At 39.5% G+C, this 19,916-nt stretch overlaps 1 protein-coding gene across 4 annotated transcripts in view; it reads right to left on the bottom strand.

The window, feature by feature from the left end:
• Positions 1–17,146: 17,146 nt before the first annotated feature.
• TMPO (thymopoietin) overlaps positions 17,147–19,916 on the bottom strand; it is a 28,623-nt gene continuing 25,853 nt past the window's right edge. For all 4 annotated transcript variants that reach the window (XM_069581047.1, XM_069581048.1, XM_069581050.1 and 1 more), the window contains one exon: positions 17,147–19,423. In XM_069581047.1, coding sequence (XP_069437148.1) covers positions 19,138–19,423 — 286 coding nt within the window. In that variant the 3' untranslated portion in view covers positions 17,147–19,137. The remainder of the gene's footprint in view (positions 19,424–19,916) is intronic.

The raw sequence follows: 19,916 nt of genomic DNA, 5'->3' as shown, positions 1-19,916 counted from the left end.
GGACTGTAGCCCACCAAGCTCCTCTGTCCATGGGATTCTCCAGGCAAGAATACTGGAGTGGGTTGCCATTTCCTTCTCCAGGGGATCTTCCCCACCCAGGGATCGAACCCAGGTCTCCCACATTGCAGGTAGATGCTTTAACATCTGCACCATCAGGGAAGCCCTTAAATACAAGAATCCAAGTACTAACATCAAAGATTTCAAGGGAGGAAAGGAAGCCAGGTTGAAAGAAGAAGGGGGAGGAGGCAGGAGAGGGGGGTGCGAAAGGGGTGGCCTTACAGACGTCTCCTGCCAGCTACAGATACCCAGGCGTTATGGGACTTTTCCCTGGGCCTCCAGAGAAGGGAGGACTGGAACTCGGCCCTACCAGAAATCAGACCAGGCCAGAACCAGAATTTGAGTTCTCTGCCAAGAGGAGGTAATCAGTCTCCAATCTTCAGCTCCGGCTGAGGGCCCTTTGATCAGATTCCTGCTTCCAGGACCAGGGGACTAGAAAAACAGGGAAGGATAGGAAGAGTTAAGGAAATGAAAGAGAGAGGGGAGAGGAGAGAGGTCAACAAAGTCTTTTGTTCCTTACGAGTCGGGGCACTCTGGCCAGTTGTCCGTGTCAGGAGGAGACCAGGGACAAAAGGGTCCCAGTTGCGGCCGCTGGGTCTGGTCCATTGGCAGGCAAGTTGGCCCCCAAGTATCCCAAGTGGTCAGGATGTCAGTCTCAGCGAAGAAGAGTCCCACCAGAGTTGCCATTTGTTGCAGGAAGAGGGACCCCTTCCAGGGCCCGAAACTGGGCTCTTGTCTAACACTCGGAAATGAATCGTCCGAGGAGACACATGTGCTGACAAAGCAAGAGATTTTATTGGGAAAGGGCACCCGGGTGGAGAGCAGTAGGGTAAGGGTTTGGCCCCAGGTAAATAGCAGGGAGAGAACACAGCTCCACCCATCAACAGAAAATTGGATTAAAAAACTGTAGTAAAGGTGCAGCCTTGTGCTTCCTTCCTTAATTGTAACTATTTTTAAATTTTGAAATAATTTCAAATTTACAGCAAAGATGAAATAGTAAAAGGGTGTACTTCATCTAGAGTTACCAGTTTTTAACATTTTGCCACAATTGATTTAATAGATTCTTTTCTGTCCATCCATCCATCCATCTTTATAATTGGAACCATTTGGGAGTAAGCTGCAGACTTATACTTTTACCTAAATACTTGAGTGCATTTCTCAAGAAGCATTATTTTCTTACACAATTCCAGTAAGATGATCAAAATCAGGAAATTTAACTGTGATAATATAATCTACAATCCCCATTCAAAATCTGCCAATTATCCCAATTATGTCCTTTAGTAATGGCTTTTTTTTTTTTTTTTTTGGTCCACATCCAATCCAGGATGACACATTGCATTTAGGGATCATGTCTCTTTAGTTCCCTTTACTCTGTAAGTTTCTCGGTCTTTCTTCATCTTTCATGACATGGACAATTTTAAAGAGTACAGTTCAGATATTTTGTAAGATTTCCCTCTTTGATGTTTCCTCATGATTAAAGTTGTGCATTTAGGGAAGGAATTATAGCTGATTAACAATGTTGTGATAGTTACAGGTGAACAGCAAAGGACTCAGCCATATATATGCATGTATCCATTCTCCCTCAACTCCCCCAACTCCCATCCAGGCTCCCACATAACACTGAGCTGAGCTCCATGTACTATACAGTAGGTCTTTGTTGGTTATCCATTTTGAACGTAGCAGTGTGTGCATGTTGATCCCTAACTATCCCTTCTCCCCACCCCCCCCCCCCCCCCCCCCCCGCCGCCCGCCCCGGCAACCATAAGTTCATTCTCTAAGTCTATGAGTCTGTTTCTGTTTTGTAAATAACGTTCTTTTGTATAATCTCTTTTTAGAGTCTGTAGATAAGAGATGTCATATGATATTTCTCCTTCTCTGTCTGACTTACTTCACTCATATGACAATCTCTAGGTCCACCCATGTTGCTGCAAATGACATTATTTCTTTATCCATTTTTCTGTCAATGGACATTTAGGTTGCTTTCATGTCTTGGCTGTTGTAAACACTGCTGAGTGAACATTGGGATGCATGTATCCTTTTAGACCAATTTTTTCCTCTGAGTACATGCCCAGGAGTGGGACTGAAGGGTCACACAGTAGCTCTGGAACTTTCCAGGTGGCGCTAGTGGTAAAGGACACACCTACCAATGTGTTCTAGGAGATGTAAGAGATGCAGGTTCAATCCCCGGGTGAGGAAGATCCCCTTGAGAAGGAAATGGCAACCCACTTCAGTATTCTTGCTGGAGGATCTCATGGACAGATAAGTCTGGCAGGCTATAGTCCATGGGGTCTCAAAGAGTTGAACGTGACTGAACTTAGTACGCACATACAGTAGCTCTACTTTTAGTTCTTTAAGGAACTCCATAGTGGCTGTACCAATTTGCATCCCCACCAACAGTGCAGGAAGGTTCCCTTCTCTTGAGAGGAGATGCTTTTGAGACTGTGTCAATACCCTGTTTCTGAAATATCTCATACCGACTCATTTTCACATCCATTGATGATTCTTGCCTGAGTCAAAGACTACTACAATAGCTAAAAATGGTAATTTTTAAAGTTCTTTTCCCTTCTACATTTTTTAGTTGACTATTCTACTCTAAGAATGAGATTCCCTTTTTAAAATAATTTATTTCCTATTGATATAGACTCTGGATTCTGGGTTATAATACATTATGGTTATTTTGATGTTCAAATTATCCTAGTGAGAGCCCCTTTAGGATGACTTCTTGTTCTTTTAAAATGTCCCATCACTTTTTTGCACACATCCTTACTTTCCAAGATAAGATATTCTGGCTTTTTTTTTTTTCCACATTTTTCAATCTTTGAATCAGTAATTTCTCCATGAATCCCTGGTTCCTTGTACTGAGTAATAGTATTTAGGAACCTAGTCCTTTCTTAAGGAAGGGCTTACATTATTGAACCTAAAATGATTTGGACGGTCTTAATTGCAGAAGTGAATTAGGTCCCATTTGCTCCGGCTGAGAAAGCATTTACCTCCTTCACATTTCTGTAAGATCCTAAATTCTACAAGGATCTGTTTTGATTATCAGTGGGTTCTCAGCACATACAGTGCCAGAGATGCTTAAGAAAGTATTCCATAAACATTTGCTGAACGGTTTACATGCTGCCAAGAGAAATCTATTTGAGATATAGTTCCAGGTTTAAGTTCAAGGATCACTAATGTGCTTACATTTTTTTGCATTCATTTGTTATGGCCACTTATGCTACAGATTGGTAGCTTAAAATAGACTTATGTGTCCTTCTGTTTACCTTGATGTTTTGTATTATATTAGAAACCTTTAGGAGTCAACAGTTGAACCAAAATTTTTCAGTGTCCCTTTTTCAAGACTGTCCTGTCTTCATGATTTTCTAAACAACTAGGCCATCGTTTCCATAAATGTCATTTCTTTTTATGAAGACTGAGATGGTACTGTAAAGTCTGAGGTGTTAATTCACAATGAATAGTTGAGTATTTTATGTTTGTTTCCTCTGATAAAACTGAGATCATAGTCAGGAAAAAGGAACAATACTAGTTATTTTAACAAAGCATTTGTTTACTATCGGATTTGGGTAAACAGGCACAAAGAAAACGTTGAAGTCACACAAACAACTACAGAAAGCAGTTACTGCCATCAATGCTGGAGGAGCTGATTTCAGACACAACAGCGGTGAGCAGTAGCTGGAAGTGAGACCTTAGTTCCTTGACCAGACATCTAATTGCTAGACCAGAGGCCAGCAGCTAGGGCTTAAAGCCCCAGTCCTTGCCTACCTTGACAAGAAAGAATTCTGACAAGGAGGCAGAAGGTAAAGAGAAAAGTAAAATGTTTATTGGAAAAGCAGTGGAGGAATTCCCTGGTGGTTCAGTGGCTAAGACTCTGTGCTCCCAGTGCAGGGGGCCTGGGCTTGATCCCTGGTCAGGGAACTAGATCCTGCATGCTGCAGCTAGGAGTTCACACACCACAACTAAAGATCCTGTGTGCTGTAATGAAGACCTGGTGCAGCCAAACAAACAAAGATTTTAAAATGATATATGAGATATATGAGATAATGATATAATGAGAGAAAGTAAAGCAGAGTACATACAGGAAAACACACGGGCAAACTCAGTGAGAGTCTTGAGAATTGTGCCTTTGGGAAGTTAAAATATTTTATAAAGCAGTAGTATTCCTGTCTTTGTCTTCCCTCTGGCCAGTCGTCTTGTGTTTCACCCCCGTCAACCCACTCAGCTAATTTATCTCAGGACCTTCCCCTAGGTGTGCAAGTACCCCTCAGCCAAGATAGATTTCAATGCAAAGGCATGTGAAAAAAGCAAGACTTATTACGGCTTGGCATCCCCCGACCTTTAACCCCCAAGGAGACTTTCTGTGCCTGTGTAGTGTCTCCCTTGCCCCAAGGAGGGAGAATGTGAAATCTCTTGATCCGTTTACTTAGATAAGGTTTAGCCCCTCTCTGTTCCTGCCACAACTGTTATCTTCAAGTGTCCTCAGGAGACAAAGCCTGGCTATTAACCCTGTTTCTGTTACTTTCACTTCAGAGAGCAAACAGGAGGCTGATTGTACCTGGAGACCGCCTATCGCCTGTCTTAGGAAATGCAAACAGGAGGCTAGTTGTACATGTCTGACCTGAAGCCCATCTTTTTTCTCATCCCAAGAAATGTAAACAGGAGGCCAGTAGCAAATGCCTAGCCTAGAGCCCATCTACCTCCTGCCTCAGAACCAATTAAAGAGGTTGGGGCCATGAGGATTTAAGAGTTTCAAGAGGGGCTCTGTGGAACCAGAATCCAAGCCTGCGGGAAGGTGCTGCCTGGCTGCTGCTGGTACCTCCCACGGGGTCTCAGGGAGGCTAATTCTAGAAATGCTAGAAGCTGCTGACAGGAGCTAACTGGTGCTGCTGCTGGAGCAGGACATGGCAGCCCACTCCGGTATGCTTGCCTGAAAAATTCCATGGACCTACAGAAACCTGGTGGGTTACACGCCTTGGCTACAGGTGCAGAGTTGGACAAAACTGAGCAGGCATGCGCGCTGTTGGAGTGACGGGAGTCAAGACGTGAAGGATTCCAACAGGAGCAACGGTGAGGTCCCTCTTCTTGATTCTAGCATCCCCTATTAGTGGAACCTAAAATAATTTTTTGCTTGTCTCAATCCGAGGCATAGAGTTATAGAGGAGTGGGTTTGGAGCCAAGAGACAGTCAATTCTGTTAATTCAGTTCAGTTGCTCAGTCGTGTCTGACTCTTTGCGACCCTGTGAACCGCAGCAGACCAGGCCTCCCTGTCCATAACCAACTCCTGGAGTCTATCCAAACCCATGTCCATCGAGTCAGTGATGCCATCCAACCATCTCATCCTCTGTCGTCCCCTTCTCCTCCTGCCCTCAATCTTCCCCAGCATCAGGGTCTTTTCAAATGAGTCAGCTCTTCGCACCAGCTGGCCAAGGATTGGAATTTCGGCTTCAACATCAGTCCTTCCAATGAACACCTAGGACTGATCTCCTTTAGGATGGACTGATTGGATCTCCTTGCAGTCCAAGGGACTCTCAAGAGTCTCCTTCAGCACCACAGTTCAAAAGCATCAATTCTTTGGCGCTCAACTTTCTTCACAGTCCAACTCTCACATCCATACATAATTACTGGAAAAACCACAGCCTTGACCAGATGGACCCTTGTTGGCAAAGTAATGTCTCTACTTTTTAATATGCTGTCTAGGTTGGTCATAACTTTTCTGCCAAGGACTAAGCGTCTTTTAATTTCATGGCTGCAATCACCATCTGCATTGATTTTGGAGCCCAGTAAAATAAAGTCAGCCATTGTTTCCACTGTTTCCCTATCTATTTGCCATGAAGTGATGGGACCGGATGCCATGATCTTCGTTTTCTGAATGTTGAGCTTTAAGCCAACTTTTTCATTCTCCTCTTTCACTTTTATCAAGAGGCTCTTTGTTCTTCACTTTCTGCCATAAGGTGGTGTCATCTGCATATCTGAGGTTATTGATATTTCTCCTGGCAATCTTGATTCCAGCTTGTGCTTCCTCCAGCCCAGCGTTTCTCATGATGTACTCTGCATATAAGTTAAATAAGCAGGGTGACAATATACAGTCTTGACATACTCCTTTTCCTATTTGGAATCAGTCTGTTGTTCCATGTCCAGTTCAAACTGTTGCTTCCTGACCTGCATACAAGTTTCTCAAGAGGCAGGTCAGATGGTCTGGTATTCCCATCTCTTTCAGAATTTTCCACAGTTTATTGTGATCCACACAGTCAAAGGCTTTGGCACAGTCAATAAAGCAGAAATAGATGTTTTTGTGGAACTCTCTTGCTTTTTTGATGATCCAGCAGATGTTGGCAATTTGATGTCTGGTTCCTCTGCCTTTTCTAAAACCAGCTTGGACATCTGGAAGTTCACGGTTCACGTATTGCTGAAGCCTGGCTTGGAGAATTTTGAACATTACTTTACTAGCATGTGAGATGAGTGCAATTGTGTGGTAGTTTGAGTATTCTTTGGCATTGCCTTTCTTTTCCAGTCCTGTGGCCACTGCTGAGTTTTCCAAATTTTCTGGCATATTAAGCGCAGCACTTTTACAGTGTCATCTTTCAGGATTTGAAATAGCTCAACCAGAATTCCATCACCTCCACTAGCTTTGTTTGTAGTGATGCCCGCTTGACTTCACATTCCAGGATGTCTGGCTCTAGGTGAGTGACCACACCATTGTGATTATCTGGGTCATGAAGATCTTTTCTGTACAGTTCTTGTGTGTATTCTTGCCACCTCTTCTTAATATCTTCTGCTTCTGTTAGGTCCCTACCATTTCTGTCCTTTATTGAGCCCATCGTTGCATGAAAGTTTCCGTTGGTATCTCTAATTTTCTTGAAGAGACCTCTTTTGTTTTCCTCTATTTCTTTGCATTGATCGCTGAGGAAGGCTTTCTTATCTCTCCTTGCTATTCTTTGGAACTCTGCATTAAAATGGGTATATCTTTCCTTTTCTCCTTTGCTTTTCGCTTACTTTCTTCTCACAGCTATTTGTAAGGCCTCCCCAGACAGCCATTTTGCTTTTTTGCATTTCTTTTATTTGGGGATAGTCTTGATTCCTGTCTCCTGTACAATGTCATGTACCTCCATCCATAGTTCATCAGGCACTATGTCAGATCTAGTCCCTTAAATATACTTCTCACTCCCACTGTATAGTCATAAGGGATTTGATTTAGGTCATACCTGAATGGTCTAGTGGTCTTCTCCACTTTCTTCAAGTCTGAATTTGGCAATAAGGAGTTCATGATCTGAGCCACAGTCAGCTCCTGGTCTTGTTTTCACTGACTGTATAGAGCTTCTCCATCTTTGGCTGCAAAGAATATAATCAATCTGATTTCAGTGTCAACCATCTGGTGATGTCCATGTGTAGAGTCTTCTCTTGTGTTGCTGGAAGAGGGTGTTTGCTATGACTGGTGCATTCTCTTGGCAGAACTCTATTAGCCTTTGCCCTGCTTCATTCTGTACTCCAAGGCCAAATTTACCTGTTACTTTGGTAAACAGCAATTATAGAAGCTCTGTTTGAAAGCACTGTAATATAGGTGGTCCATTGGTTAAGATTTTGCTTCCAATGCAGGGGGTGTGGGTTCGATCCCTGGTCAGGGAGCTAAGATCAACCCCACATGCCTTGTAGCCAAAAAACCAAAACATAAAACAGAAGAAATATAACAAATTCAATAAAGACTTTACAAATGTTCCACATCAAAAAAGAAAAATCTTAAAAAAAAAGAAAGCAGTCTAATATACTGATAAGTACAAACTCTAAAATACTATAGTCAGAACATTTAAAGGCCCATGTGATTGATTTGTTGCATATATAAATTCAGTTCTTTATGTTCAGCTTTTGTTAAAGTATGCAGTTATTTCAAAAAATAACGTTAAAATATAGAGCTGTCTTATTGTGGAGATACATATAAATAAGCTGAATAACTCAGATTACAAATTTGAAGCAGAATTCTAATTCAGTCTCTGGTTTGAGAAATCATACAGTTAGTAAATGCAGTTTGATTTTTTTCTTGACAGAAACCTAATAAACGTGTCAATCTGCTTTTTAAGGCACTGAAAGGTCAGAATATCAGAATACCTACCCCTGAAAATCAAGGGGTAGCTAGGAAATGGTTATATACAAATCAATTGACAGCCAAAAGGAGGGACAAATAGTAGATAATAAGGGGAAAAACAAGAATAAAACCACCACAAACTAAAAATATACAGCTGGCTCCAGCCCTGCGTAAAATTAAAGAACTTTACATGGTACCTGGTTATATATATCTTTGTTTATTAGACACACACACACACAGGACAAAAGGGGGTGTAGAGAAGAGCAAGAGAGTGAGACTCCCTTAGCTATCAAGACATATTGTCCTGACAATGTCCATCTGTTACAAATCACAAATGCATGTAGACTTTGTTTCAGTCACCTCACTTCTAGGAATTTTTCTCTCACTTGTAACACATGCAAAATAACGCACATACAAAATGATTCATTGGGGCATTATTTACAAGACAATGGTGTGGAAACAATGCACTAAATATACCAGTATGATTAAAAAAGAAATTATGGTGCAGACACACATGGAATACTTTGTAACTGTGGATGGGTAGATAGGTAGATAGCCAAAACTGGAACCTTTTTATTGATGTATAAAGATTTGCAAAATACTGTTAAATGAAAAAGTATATAAAGAACATAGTACCATCCGTGTAAAAGGGGGTAATGTCTTTTTGTGTCTACGTAACATCTCTGAAAAGATATGCACACAAAACTTAACATTGGTTGCCTGTGACGTGGAGAACTGAAGAGCTGGAGGTGAGGGGCAGGAGGAAAGTTTTTGAAAAAATAGTTTGAACCATTTATGTAGATTTTCAAACCTTTAATTTTTAAAAAAGGAAACAAAATTATAACTGGCATGTTTCTGGATATTTCAGATTTTACTATGTGGAAGTTGGTAACATAAAGGGTTCCTGTTGAGTTGTGCTATCAGTACAAAGTAAATTATCCTAAACTGATTATCCTAAACCTTGATAGTCAAGCTGTATTGGAAATAAACTCAAATTAAGGCCACTTATTTCCTATTTACTAATTTTCTATTACTCTACCTTCATGCTCATTTTCGTGTAGTGATATGAACAAAAGGACTGAAACGTAATTGCATTTTCCATCCATTATACAATAGTATCAACTCAACATTTAGGAAAGGGAGAGTACCTGGTAAAACTCTCTGGTAGTAGGAATTATTACAGCGAGTTTCACAGCGACATCTAGTGCCCCCTTTTGGTACAATTGTTTAGATTCTGGGATATTTACCATTTACTGAACACTTACTTTGGGTACAGTTCAAGATACTATTTGTATAGTTACTAATTAATCTGTGAAAACAAATCTAGATAATAGAACAGACATAATCTTGGCCTGAAAGAGAACATAACCAATTGTTACAGAAGAAATGACATATCACTTTTTCCTGCCAAGCAAGTATGTGTGTGTGGTCAGTCCTGTCACTCTTGTGACCCCATGGACTGTAGCCCACTAGGCTCCTCTATCCATGGCATTTTCCAGGCAAAAATAATGGAAAATTCTTGCCATTTCCTTCTCCAGGGTGGGATTTATTTCTGAGATAGCTTGTGGCCATAAGACTAGGCATTATTTATAAAGTCCTGAAATAAACAGTCTAAGGAAAATCTGCCTACCAATACTTATGGATTTTTTTTGGGGGTGGGGCTTTTCTGTTGGCTCAGAGTAAAGTGAATTTTTCGATTACATTGCAAAATGTTATTTTGGGGGATTCTCACTGTACATGTTATAGCTGGATTAGAACTCACTACTGTAGTTGACCACAGTATAAAAAGTTACATTTGGTTGCTCTAAAAATTTACTATAAAATTTACATAGTTTATAGTAAGAAAAACTGGGAAATTTGGAGTTTATCTGTAAGTTTTAATTCAGAGCTTCAATTCAGAGCTGCCGAACTCAAGATATAATAAAATGGTAGAGAAGGGATCTCTGTACACAAAACAGAAAACTGTTTGTCCAATATTGTGACATTACAAGTCACCTGAGTGAAAACATCGATATTCTTGACTAATAAAGAATGTAATAGGTGAAGACACAATAGGTGTTTAAAATAGGGATGCACCCTATATATATATATAAAGAATATATATATAAAGAATATATATATAAAGAATGTATATATATATAAAGAATTGTTTCAACTCAGAAGACAACCCCCCAAATGGGCAAAAAATTGAAATAAACAGTTCATAAAAGACAGTATACAAATGCCCAATCAGAACATAAAAGATGTTCAACATAGTCACTGGAGTAAGAGAAATTAAGCCCGCAGCTAGATATTGCTGCTGCTAAGTTGCTTCAGTCGTGTCCGACTCTGTGTGACCCCATAAGCAGCCCACCAGGCTCCCCCATCCCTGGGATTCTCCAGGCAAGAACACTGGAGTGGGTTGCCATTTCCTTCTCCAATGCATGAAAGTGAAAAGTGAAAGTGAAGTCGCTCAGTCGTGTCTGACTCTTAGCGACCCATGGACTGGAGCCTTCCAGGCTCCTCCGTCCATGGGATTTTCCAGGCAAGAGGACTGGAGTGGGGTGCCACTGCCTTCTCCAGCTAGATATTGCTACATACCTACTATGCCTGTGGACAAAGAATGCTGCCTACCGTATCAGCAAAGGATTTGCAATCAAGCTGTCAGCCAGTATGGCTGCCCTCACTGTGAGCCCTGAGGGACCTCAAGACAGAGACAAACAGGTTGCCCTGTTAGCCACTACAGTCACCCCTAACAGTGTACCCTAAGTGGATTCAGGATGGGAAAGAACAGGAGGATACTGGCCCTGGATAGTTAAGGTGCATTCCAAAGGAATGATTTCAATAAGCCTATGCTCATTTGCCAACAAAAGTCCGTCTAGTCACAGCTATGGTTTTTCCTGTAGTCATGTATGGATGTGAGTTGGACCATAAAGCTGAGCACCAAAGAATTGATGCTTTTGAACTGTGGTGTTGGTGAAGACTTTTGAGAGTCCCTTGGATTCCAAGGAGATCCAACCAGTCAATCCTAAATGAAATCAGTCTTGAATATTCACTGGAAGGACTGATGCTGAAGCTGAAACTCCAATCCTTTGGCCACCTGATGATGAGGGGGACTGAAGGCAGAAGGGGATGACAGATAATGAGATGGTTGAATGGCATCACTGACTCGATGGACATGAGTTTGAGCAAGCTCTGCGAGTCGGTGATGAACAGGGAAACCTGGCATGCTGCAGTCCATGGGGTCACAAAAATTCGGACACACTGAGTTACTGAACAGTTGAAGTCATCTGCATCTTCTACTACATGGAAAAACACTAAATTCTAACTTGAGATGTCAGATTTTCTATAATTAACAAAGTCTTTTGATCCTACCAACCTGGGGAGTTCATCTTTCAGGTGAGTAGGAGCAAAATACTGTTAAAAGAGCAGAGATATTACTTTACCAACAAAGGTCCATCTAGTCAAAGCTTTGGTTTTTCCAGTAGTCATGTATGGATGTGAGAGTTGGATTATAAAGAAAGCTGAGTGTCAAAGAATTGATGCTCTTGAACTGTGGTGTTGGAGAAGACTCTTGAGAGTCCCTTGGACTATAAGGAGATCCAACCAGTCCATTGTAAAGGAGATCAGTCCTGGGTTTTCATTGGAAGGACTGATGCTGAAGCTCCAATACTTTGGCAACCTGATGTGAAGTGCTGACTCATTGGCAAATACTGATGCTGGGGAAGATTGAGGGCAGAAGGGGATGACAGAGGATGAGATGCTTGGATGGCATCACCAACTCGACGGACATGGATTTGGGTACTCTGGGAGTTGGTGATGGCCAGGGAGGCCTGGAGTGCTGCAGTCCATGGGCTTGCAGAGTCGGGTATGAATGAGCGACTGAACTGAGTCTTTTGATGTTCTGTCTCCCTGGTTTTTGTTGCAAAAACTCCTATGAAGCCTGGCTCCTCCCTTACATCGTCAGAGCAGTCCCTTAGAGCTAGCTATCTAAGAGGCTGTCTTCTGGGCTTAAGTCTTCAGAAAGTCTGCCAAATAAAACATAGGTCACAACTTTTTTTGTATTTCTAGTCAACAAGCCAAAACAGACTGACAATACTAATGGCAGTACTTTAAGGGCTGTGAAATGTTAGTCATTTGAAGACAGTGGGACAATGTTCATAGTTTTTACACTTACCGTAAGACTCAGCTGTTACATTTTCAGTATTTGTCCAAGCGAAACGAAAATACGTGTCCAGCATTCACCTGTAGGTGAATTACCTACCTTATCTATTAAAATCTGTGCAGCAATTATTTACGGGGTATTTTGAGCCAAAAGCCAAAAGGATGCTTATAAAATCAAGAGAACAAATGAAAACCACAAAGATGGAGGTAGATATTAAAAATTAAAAAACAACAACATGGGGAAGCATCACTGTCAAGAGCATTAGTGGGTCTGTGTTCCTTCCTTTTTATTCACTTTTAAAGAGGATTAAAATATTTTCTATTTTCTTTCTCTGAAAAACTCAGAAATGGTTTTGTTTATTGGGTTGTCAGTTGGGTTTTCAGTCAGTTGTTTTTTGCTGAGGAGTGACACTCAGACCTACAGGTCCATGCTGTTCCTTTACAGAGACTTTCAAAGGCTCTGTCTTGCCCTGGTCACAGGATGGGCATGTTGATCATTAGCTGCTGTGCTGTTGCTCAGTCGACTCAAACTCTTTGTGACCCCGTGGAGCCTGCCAGGCTCTTCTGTCCATGCGGATCCTCTAGGCAAGAATACTGGAGTGGATTGCTGTGCCCCCTCCCGGCTATCTTCCGAACCCACGTCTCCTGCACCGCAGGCGGATTCTTTACCACCTGAGCCACCAGGGAAGCCCAAGAATGCTGGAGTAGGCAGCCTGTCCCTTCTCCAAGGGGATCTTCCAGACCCAGGAATTGAACCAGGTCTCCTGCATTTCAGGCAGATTCTTTACCAGCTGAGCTACCAGGGAAACCCCATTAGTAGATATCACCAAATAGTATTCCAGCATAATTCTGTTCCAGTTTCTGGCTGCTCCATTAGCTTTTTCATTTTCAAATGCTTATTTGGGTATTTCCTTTTGTGATGAGATTTTCAGGGTTTTGTTAGTTTTTTTTAGTTGTCTTTTTCTTATTGACTTGTGGGACTTTTCAAAACATTCTGATTAAGTCCTTTGTCAGATACATGTATTGGGAATATTTCCTGCCAGTCTTTACCTGTTTACTAAGTGTCTTTTGATTCAAACTTCTTAGCAAGTAATCCACCTTACCAATTTGTTAGTGCTTTTGGGGTCTTGCGGTTTCTATTTAGAAGCTTGATCTAGCTTTCACATTTAGGTCAATGATTCATCTCAAATTAATTCTGCATAGTGTCAATTAGGGGGCAAGGTTAATCTTTTCCCTAGAATTCATTAGTGAATTCTATCATGGAGTCTTATGTGTGTGAAGTTTACAATTAGACATTCATCTTAACATATAGTACTATTATTTTCTTGAGTTAATTGTAGTTAGTTGCCTTTTATCAATTCTTATCTCTGGGCTCTGAAAGCAATCTCTCCCATACTCTGCTTTGTAATGCTGAGTTTCAGACTCTGCAACCACATTTCTACTTTGTAGACTGGTTTCCTGTTAGGCTCTGCTTACAGCAGTTGCTATAGACTGAAAGGCTGGAGAAAGACTTGTCTTTCCCGCGGACTGTCTTCTTGCCGTTTCTCTCTCAACTCAGTGATGCCTCTTCTATGTGGTGCTGGCAGTTTCTTATATCAGCTGCTGAATCCAGTATGGACTCTGTTCTCCCTTCAGCTGTCAGCATCCCCTCTTCAGAGGTCTGAGTTTCAGTCCCAAGGGAACCTGGCCCAAACTTCTAAGTTTTAATATTCCAACCTTCTCTCTGTTCTCTCGACCTTAGGTTTTAATAGTTACCGCAGCTGCTCTTTCCATAATACTTCAAAATTCTTGTTACTCTTTCAGTTACCTAACTGCATGGTCAGTAATTCTTTTAATTATTTTTGTTCAAGTAACTGGTATCATTTTTGCCCCCTGATTAGAATCGGACACACTGAGAAAAGGGCTAGAATACAGAACAAAACTTCTACAAATCCTTATGAAAGATGGCCTCCTGGTACATAAGCAAACCCTGTAAAAGAGAGACAGGGTGCGTATATATACACATATACACCCAGAGGACACTGTACAGAAATGTTTACAGTAGCATTTTTGCTAAGAGCCCAACCTTCAAACTATACCCAAATGCCCATTAAAAGTTAAGTAGATGTTATGCTACATCCACACAATGAACTATAGCGGTGACACCGATCAGTCTATCACTATATATAGTTACATGGATTAATTTTACAAACACAAAGCAAAGCCACTCAAAGGAGAAAATAATGTATGGTTTTATTAATAAAGCAACAACAAAAATCCATGGCATTGTCAGCATAGTGGTTACTCTAGGTAGAGGGCTAGAAACTAGCAGAGAAATGAGGATCTCTGGGGGACTGGTAATACGGCATCTTGATCTATGTACGGCTGCATGGTCTCCCATTTTTAGAAATAAAAGGCTTCCTTGACATACTGCCAACTCTCAAGCTACTGCCCTAGTCTCTTTGTTAGAGCTGTCTGCATGTCTGCCCCTGCCTTAACACTGAAATTATTCTCACCAGTCATCTGACTGTAAATTTAGTAGGTATCATTTCTGTGCCTACATTTTACTTAGCATAACTGTTGACCACTCTTCTTAAAACACTCTCTTCAATGATGCTGCATTCTGTTGGTCTTCCTTCCTTACCATCCCTTCAATATAGATACTCATCTTTAGCTCTTTCTCACTTCCAAATCTGTATATAATCTTACATTAATATATTCCCATCATTCAGAAGTATCTATTTGCTAAGGACTTTCAACCATCTCTCATTTCTCCTAAGATTCAGTTAGTTACCTAACTGCCAACGTATATCCATTTGGATCTATTCACACAGTATCTGAGTGCTTACTATGGGTCAAATATTGTTGCTACAATTTCTCACAGAATAGTCACTGTAGTCAAACTCAAGTCTATCTTTTTCTTTCCTGCATATTTAGTCATCTTTTAGAATTCTTTCAATGACTGGCCCTACCTTCTACTAGGCCAGCCAAATAAAAAGCCTGCAGGTAATTTTTCTTCTTATCTCTCTGCCCATATTTTAGTAAGCAATCAAGTCTGTTAAATTTACCTACGCAGGATAAATCTCTCTCTCTCTGGAGTTCTCACTGCTACTCATTCATATTCAATTTGACATAAATTTTTTGGAATGATGAGCAGATCAAACTAGACTCCAAAGAAATGTCCCCATATATTCCAAAGCAATATTTTACATTGTTTTCAAATGCTAAGGAATGGCCAAGTTAAATATCTATATAACTCCTTAGATTAAGATAGCTGTAGTAGCCAAACTCTGAGATGAGCCTCAATCATCTCACCTTCTGTGTATTTACTCTTGTGTAGTCCTTTCCCCATTTGGCCTGTAAAACCAATAGAATATGACAAAAATGATGGTATCTCATCATTCCCAAGATTAGGTTGTATAAATGTTGTGGCTTTAATCATAGGTACACTTTCTTGGATTATTCTGGGAGAAGCTGGTTGCAACACCACGAGGGCACTCAGGTAACCTATGATGTCTCTAGTCACAGCCTGTAAGGAACTGAGGCCTGTCAACTACCCCATGAGCCTGGAAGCACATTATACCTCAGCTGAACCTTCAGATTACATTTAACTACAAAAGTCATGAGATTTGGAGCCAGAACCACACAGCCACGTTCCTGATTTTGAACACATACAAACTACAATTGTTTTAAGCTGCTAAGTTTTGAGGTTGCTTAATTGCTATTGAGCAATAGAGAACTTATTTCTAATCCCAATCAAACCATAAGCTGACTACAATTTTTGTCACTAGAACAAATAAAACAAGTACACTTTATACTGCTTCACAATTTCAAATTATTCACTATCACAAGATCAATGCGTTCAATTCTGGACAACAGAATCAGTAGTGGTATAGTATAAATACATTTGATTAGGACTGTATTTGCATAGTCAGCTTTGATTTATTCCAAATAAGCTGACCAATTTTTGGTTCTTTGGCTTACAAGGGTTAAGCATTACTGTGTGTCCTGTTAGTCGCTCAGTTGTGCCCGACTCTTGGCGACCCCATGGACTGCAATCCACCAGGTTCCTCTGTCCATGAGATTTTCCAGGCAAGGATACTGGAGTGGGTTGCCATTTCCTTCTCCAGGGGATCTTCTCAACCCAGGGATCAAACCTGGGTCTCCTGCATGGCAGGCAAATTCTTTACTGACTGAGCTACAAGGGAATTAGCTAAAGAACAATTAATATAATTAACACCTAATAAACCTATGCTATTAGTTAATTGGATGGTCACATGTTTTCCCTTTAAAAAACAAAAAGCTACTTTCCCCAAAGATATTTCTAAAACTGCATTCATCCACTTCCAAACATTTTACATGGCACAGAAGAGGCACTGAATATATATTTGTTCAAGTGGGCAGTAAAATCTTTTAAGCAATTTCAAAGAGCTGTGAACATAGCATAAATGTCATGAAGTGTCAGTTCAACTAATGATTTTATACCAGAACATAACAGAACCAAACTGTTTTGGGTCTCCCCACACTAAAGATTCCATGTCTCCTCTGCTTCCTTCTTAAATCTTTGGTGGAAAGATGTTATGTGAACTCTGAACAGCCCTTGATGACTGTTAATTCAAAGTGACACACTGACCACATGAATGGAAGAGAAATGAGACATCAAGAGACAATATATTGCAAAATGCTTTATGTAGAGAGTGAGAGGTACCTCTGAGAGCTTCCTTCCTTACATCATTCTGTGAGTGTAATAGCTATACCCTGCTTACCTAGGAACAAGAGGACCAGATTACTACAACAACTAGAAGCAAAACATAAAGGAGTAGACTAAAATGAGAACTAAAAGTCAATACACAAATCTCACATACAAAATGTTACCAGGAAACCTTACAGTTTGTGCTATTTGAAAAAGTATTTATTGCAATGACAAAACTAGAGGTTAATTACTTTTTTATTATTTAATTATATTGTAAAGTCTACATCTACAATTTTCATCATGAAGAAATGCTTTGCATTTACATCAAGGACACATTTATTCTAGTGGAATTAAACAGACACAGACAAAAGACCAAGTACACATTAAAAAAAAAAAAAAAAAAAAAAGACTATATGCTTTATCCGGTCCTACTTTTGCTAGTTTGGACCATACCTTTTCTACTAGAAAACTGATCTCACATACTTGTTAAGTCTGATTTATCCTCCCACATTTCTGAACATTAAATGCAGCTTCTCACAATTTCTAATTATAAACAAAAGATGGGAAACATAGTTTACAAACAAAGTAAGTAAAAGTAGACTGCTATTACTGTATAGAGGCAACGCTGAATAAAACGTACTCCCTCTGTGGCTCATCTCAAAATACTTTTACTTGGAGAGGCAAGCATTTCTCACCTAGGAGTAAGTTTCCCACTGCCTTTGCAGAGACCAGACCTGAAAATGTTTCTGGTCAATTGCAAAGTGAGTGGAAAATGACTACAAAATATCTAAAAGCTAAATGTCACACAAGGGCTGATGCAAATCAAAATTGTGTGCTGATCTAAATATACATCTTCAGCTTTTTCTTTTTAAAAAGTATCTATTTCAGATGATATTTAAAAATAACTTACATTTTTAATGTGCTTTATTGTCAATGACTGTAAAGTTGAAACAAATGATTAAGTCAAAATTTTTGTTTTACTTGATTCTATAGAAATTTCAATTACCCACTACTTTACCGAAGTTATACATGAGGTAAGTTTTAGCTAAAAAAATAAATCAACCACAAGGATAAAATTAACCATTAAAGAGTAAACAAAAATCATAATGCCCGCCTCAATTTCAGAGTTTATAAAGTTATGTGTTCACCACTGTGTATCCAAGGAAAAGTGTGTAATGTAGCTTAAAAGCACATCTTTTTGCACTTTCAAATCAAATTATCTTGGGAAATATAGGGCAAAAAACCTTGGCAAAATTTGTTTTTGGTAACAGAAGATAATTCAGTAATGAATCCAAATGGAAATTAAGACTGGTGTTTAAAATTTCTAACTTCTAAACACACACACACACACACTTATTTATCTAAAAAGTATTTTGGTAACGAATTGGATTGATAGAATAAATGTCCTATAAATAAGAAGTACAAGTTTCCAATTATAGCCTTATAGCTAGCCAAACAGTCTTTAAAAACATGTACAGCCAGCTAACAGTTCTCTAAAAGACACATATGTTGCACTGATAGACTCCTGCTAAAATCAACGTCATTTAAATGGGTCTTACTGAAGTAGGACATTCATGATACTAGTTATCTTTTAAAAAGTGAGTACAATAGGGTACAACAAAAACATTACTATTAAGAAAGGTTACAGAAGAGATTATCCCAGTACTTTCCCCCATAAACACCATCAAACTTTGTTGCAGTTACAAAAAGTAGAATCCCAAGTTACTTTTTCTCTTACTGAATCTCACATTTACCGTATCTCTAGTTTTTAATACAGTAGAGAGTAGTTCTTAAAATCTTTTCTGTAAGAATTCAAAGTATTTAAACGTGTAGCTTCACATTATACTGCCATGTTTTGCCCTTCTTGTTTCCCAAATACACAAAAACAATATACATTTTTCTCAAAAAAGAAATAAAGATGTCCACATTAAAAAAATAAAGCCTACAAAAAAGTTCCAGAGCTAAAAAAGGTTATTCATATGGCACGAAGTGATCTCCTACTAGTCCAAAGTTCCAAAACATTAAATGAAGTCCATTTATATATCTTGCTTGCTTTCAATGGAATACTACATTTATTGAGGTGAAATCACATTTTTTTTGTTCTTGAGTCAACAAGTGTACACAAATGTTTTTTTAATACAGTTATTAAAAATAGGAGACCAAGTTGAATGTGCCAAAGACATATCATTCAGTTGACTTTTTTAGAGTCATTGGATAAAAACTTATAGAATGGATTTCCTTGGTTGGTTTCCATAGCTTGATAGACCAGAAACAAAAAACCGGCCACAACAACAAAGAGCAAAATTTTTACCCACATGGGAATGGAGCGTCCCTTTTTTGTCTTTTCTGACTTGACATCTGCCAAGGGAACATACTTAGGAATATATTTAGATGAATAAGATTCCTCCATCCTGAAATCACTGAGTTCTAATGGCCGGCCAGCAGCCCCTTTGATTGGTCTGCGGCAACTAGCACTGTTGGGAGTGAAAGGAGGAAGAGAAAAATAAATATTAGATAAAGTTATGACCTAAATAATATAAAATGTCATTATCATTCCTAACTTCAAACACATTCTTTGAGGTAATAGTAAAAAACTGTCATCAGTCAACCTATTTAAAACTTCTATACGTTTTTCATTTAGATTCATGTTTTATTAGAAAATAATTATTCAGAGTATTATAAATAGTCACTAAATTTGCCTTTTTGAAGGTTTTTCAGAGCTAATACATTTATGAGATTAAGAGGAAAAAAAAAAAGATAGTTTGGTTGTGATTCCCCCGTGAGGAAAAAATTCAACAGATATCTAAAAGCAGTCTTTTCAACTAGAGAAACACTCAGGAATAAAACTGATTTCCTTCTTGTTTGCTTTCAGTTTAGATTTTAAAATAAGAATTAAGTAATTACAGAGCTCCCAGAAAGAACACTTTACTTCTGAGAACAGAGGCACAATAATTTGTGAAGAATTAA

Source organism: Ovis canadensis, chromosome 3, assembly GCF_042477335.2.
Source record: "Ovis canadensis isolate MfBH-ARS-UI-01 breed Bighorn chromosome 3, ARS-UI_OviCan_v2, whole genome shotgun sequence".
NCBI classification, from domain to species: domain Eukaryota; kingdom Metazoa; phylum Chordata; class Mammalia; order Artiodactyla; family Bovidae; genus Ovis; species Ovis canadensis.
The sequence above is the reverse complement of the archived record's forward strand: the minus strand, read 5'-3'. Positions and strand labels throughout refer to the sequence as shown.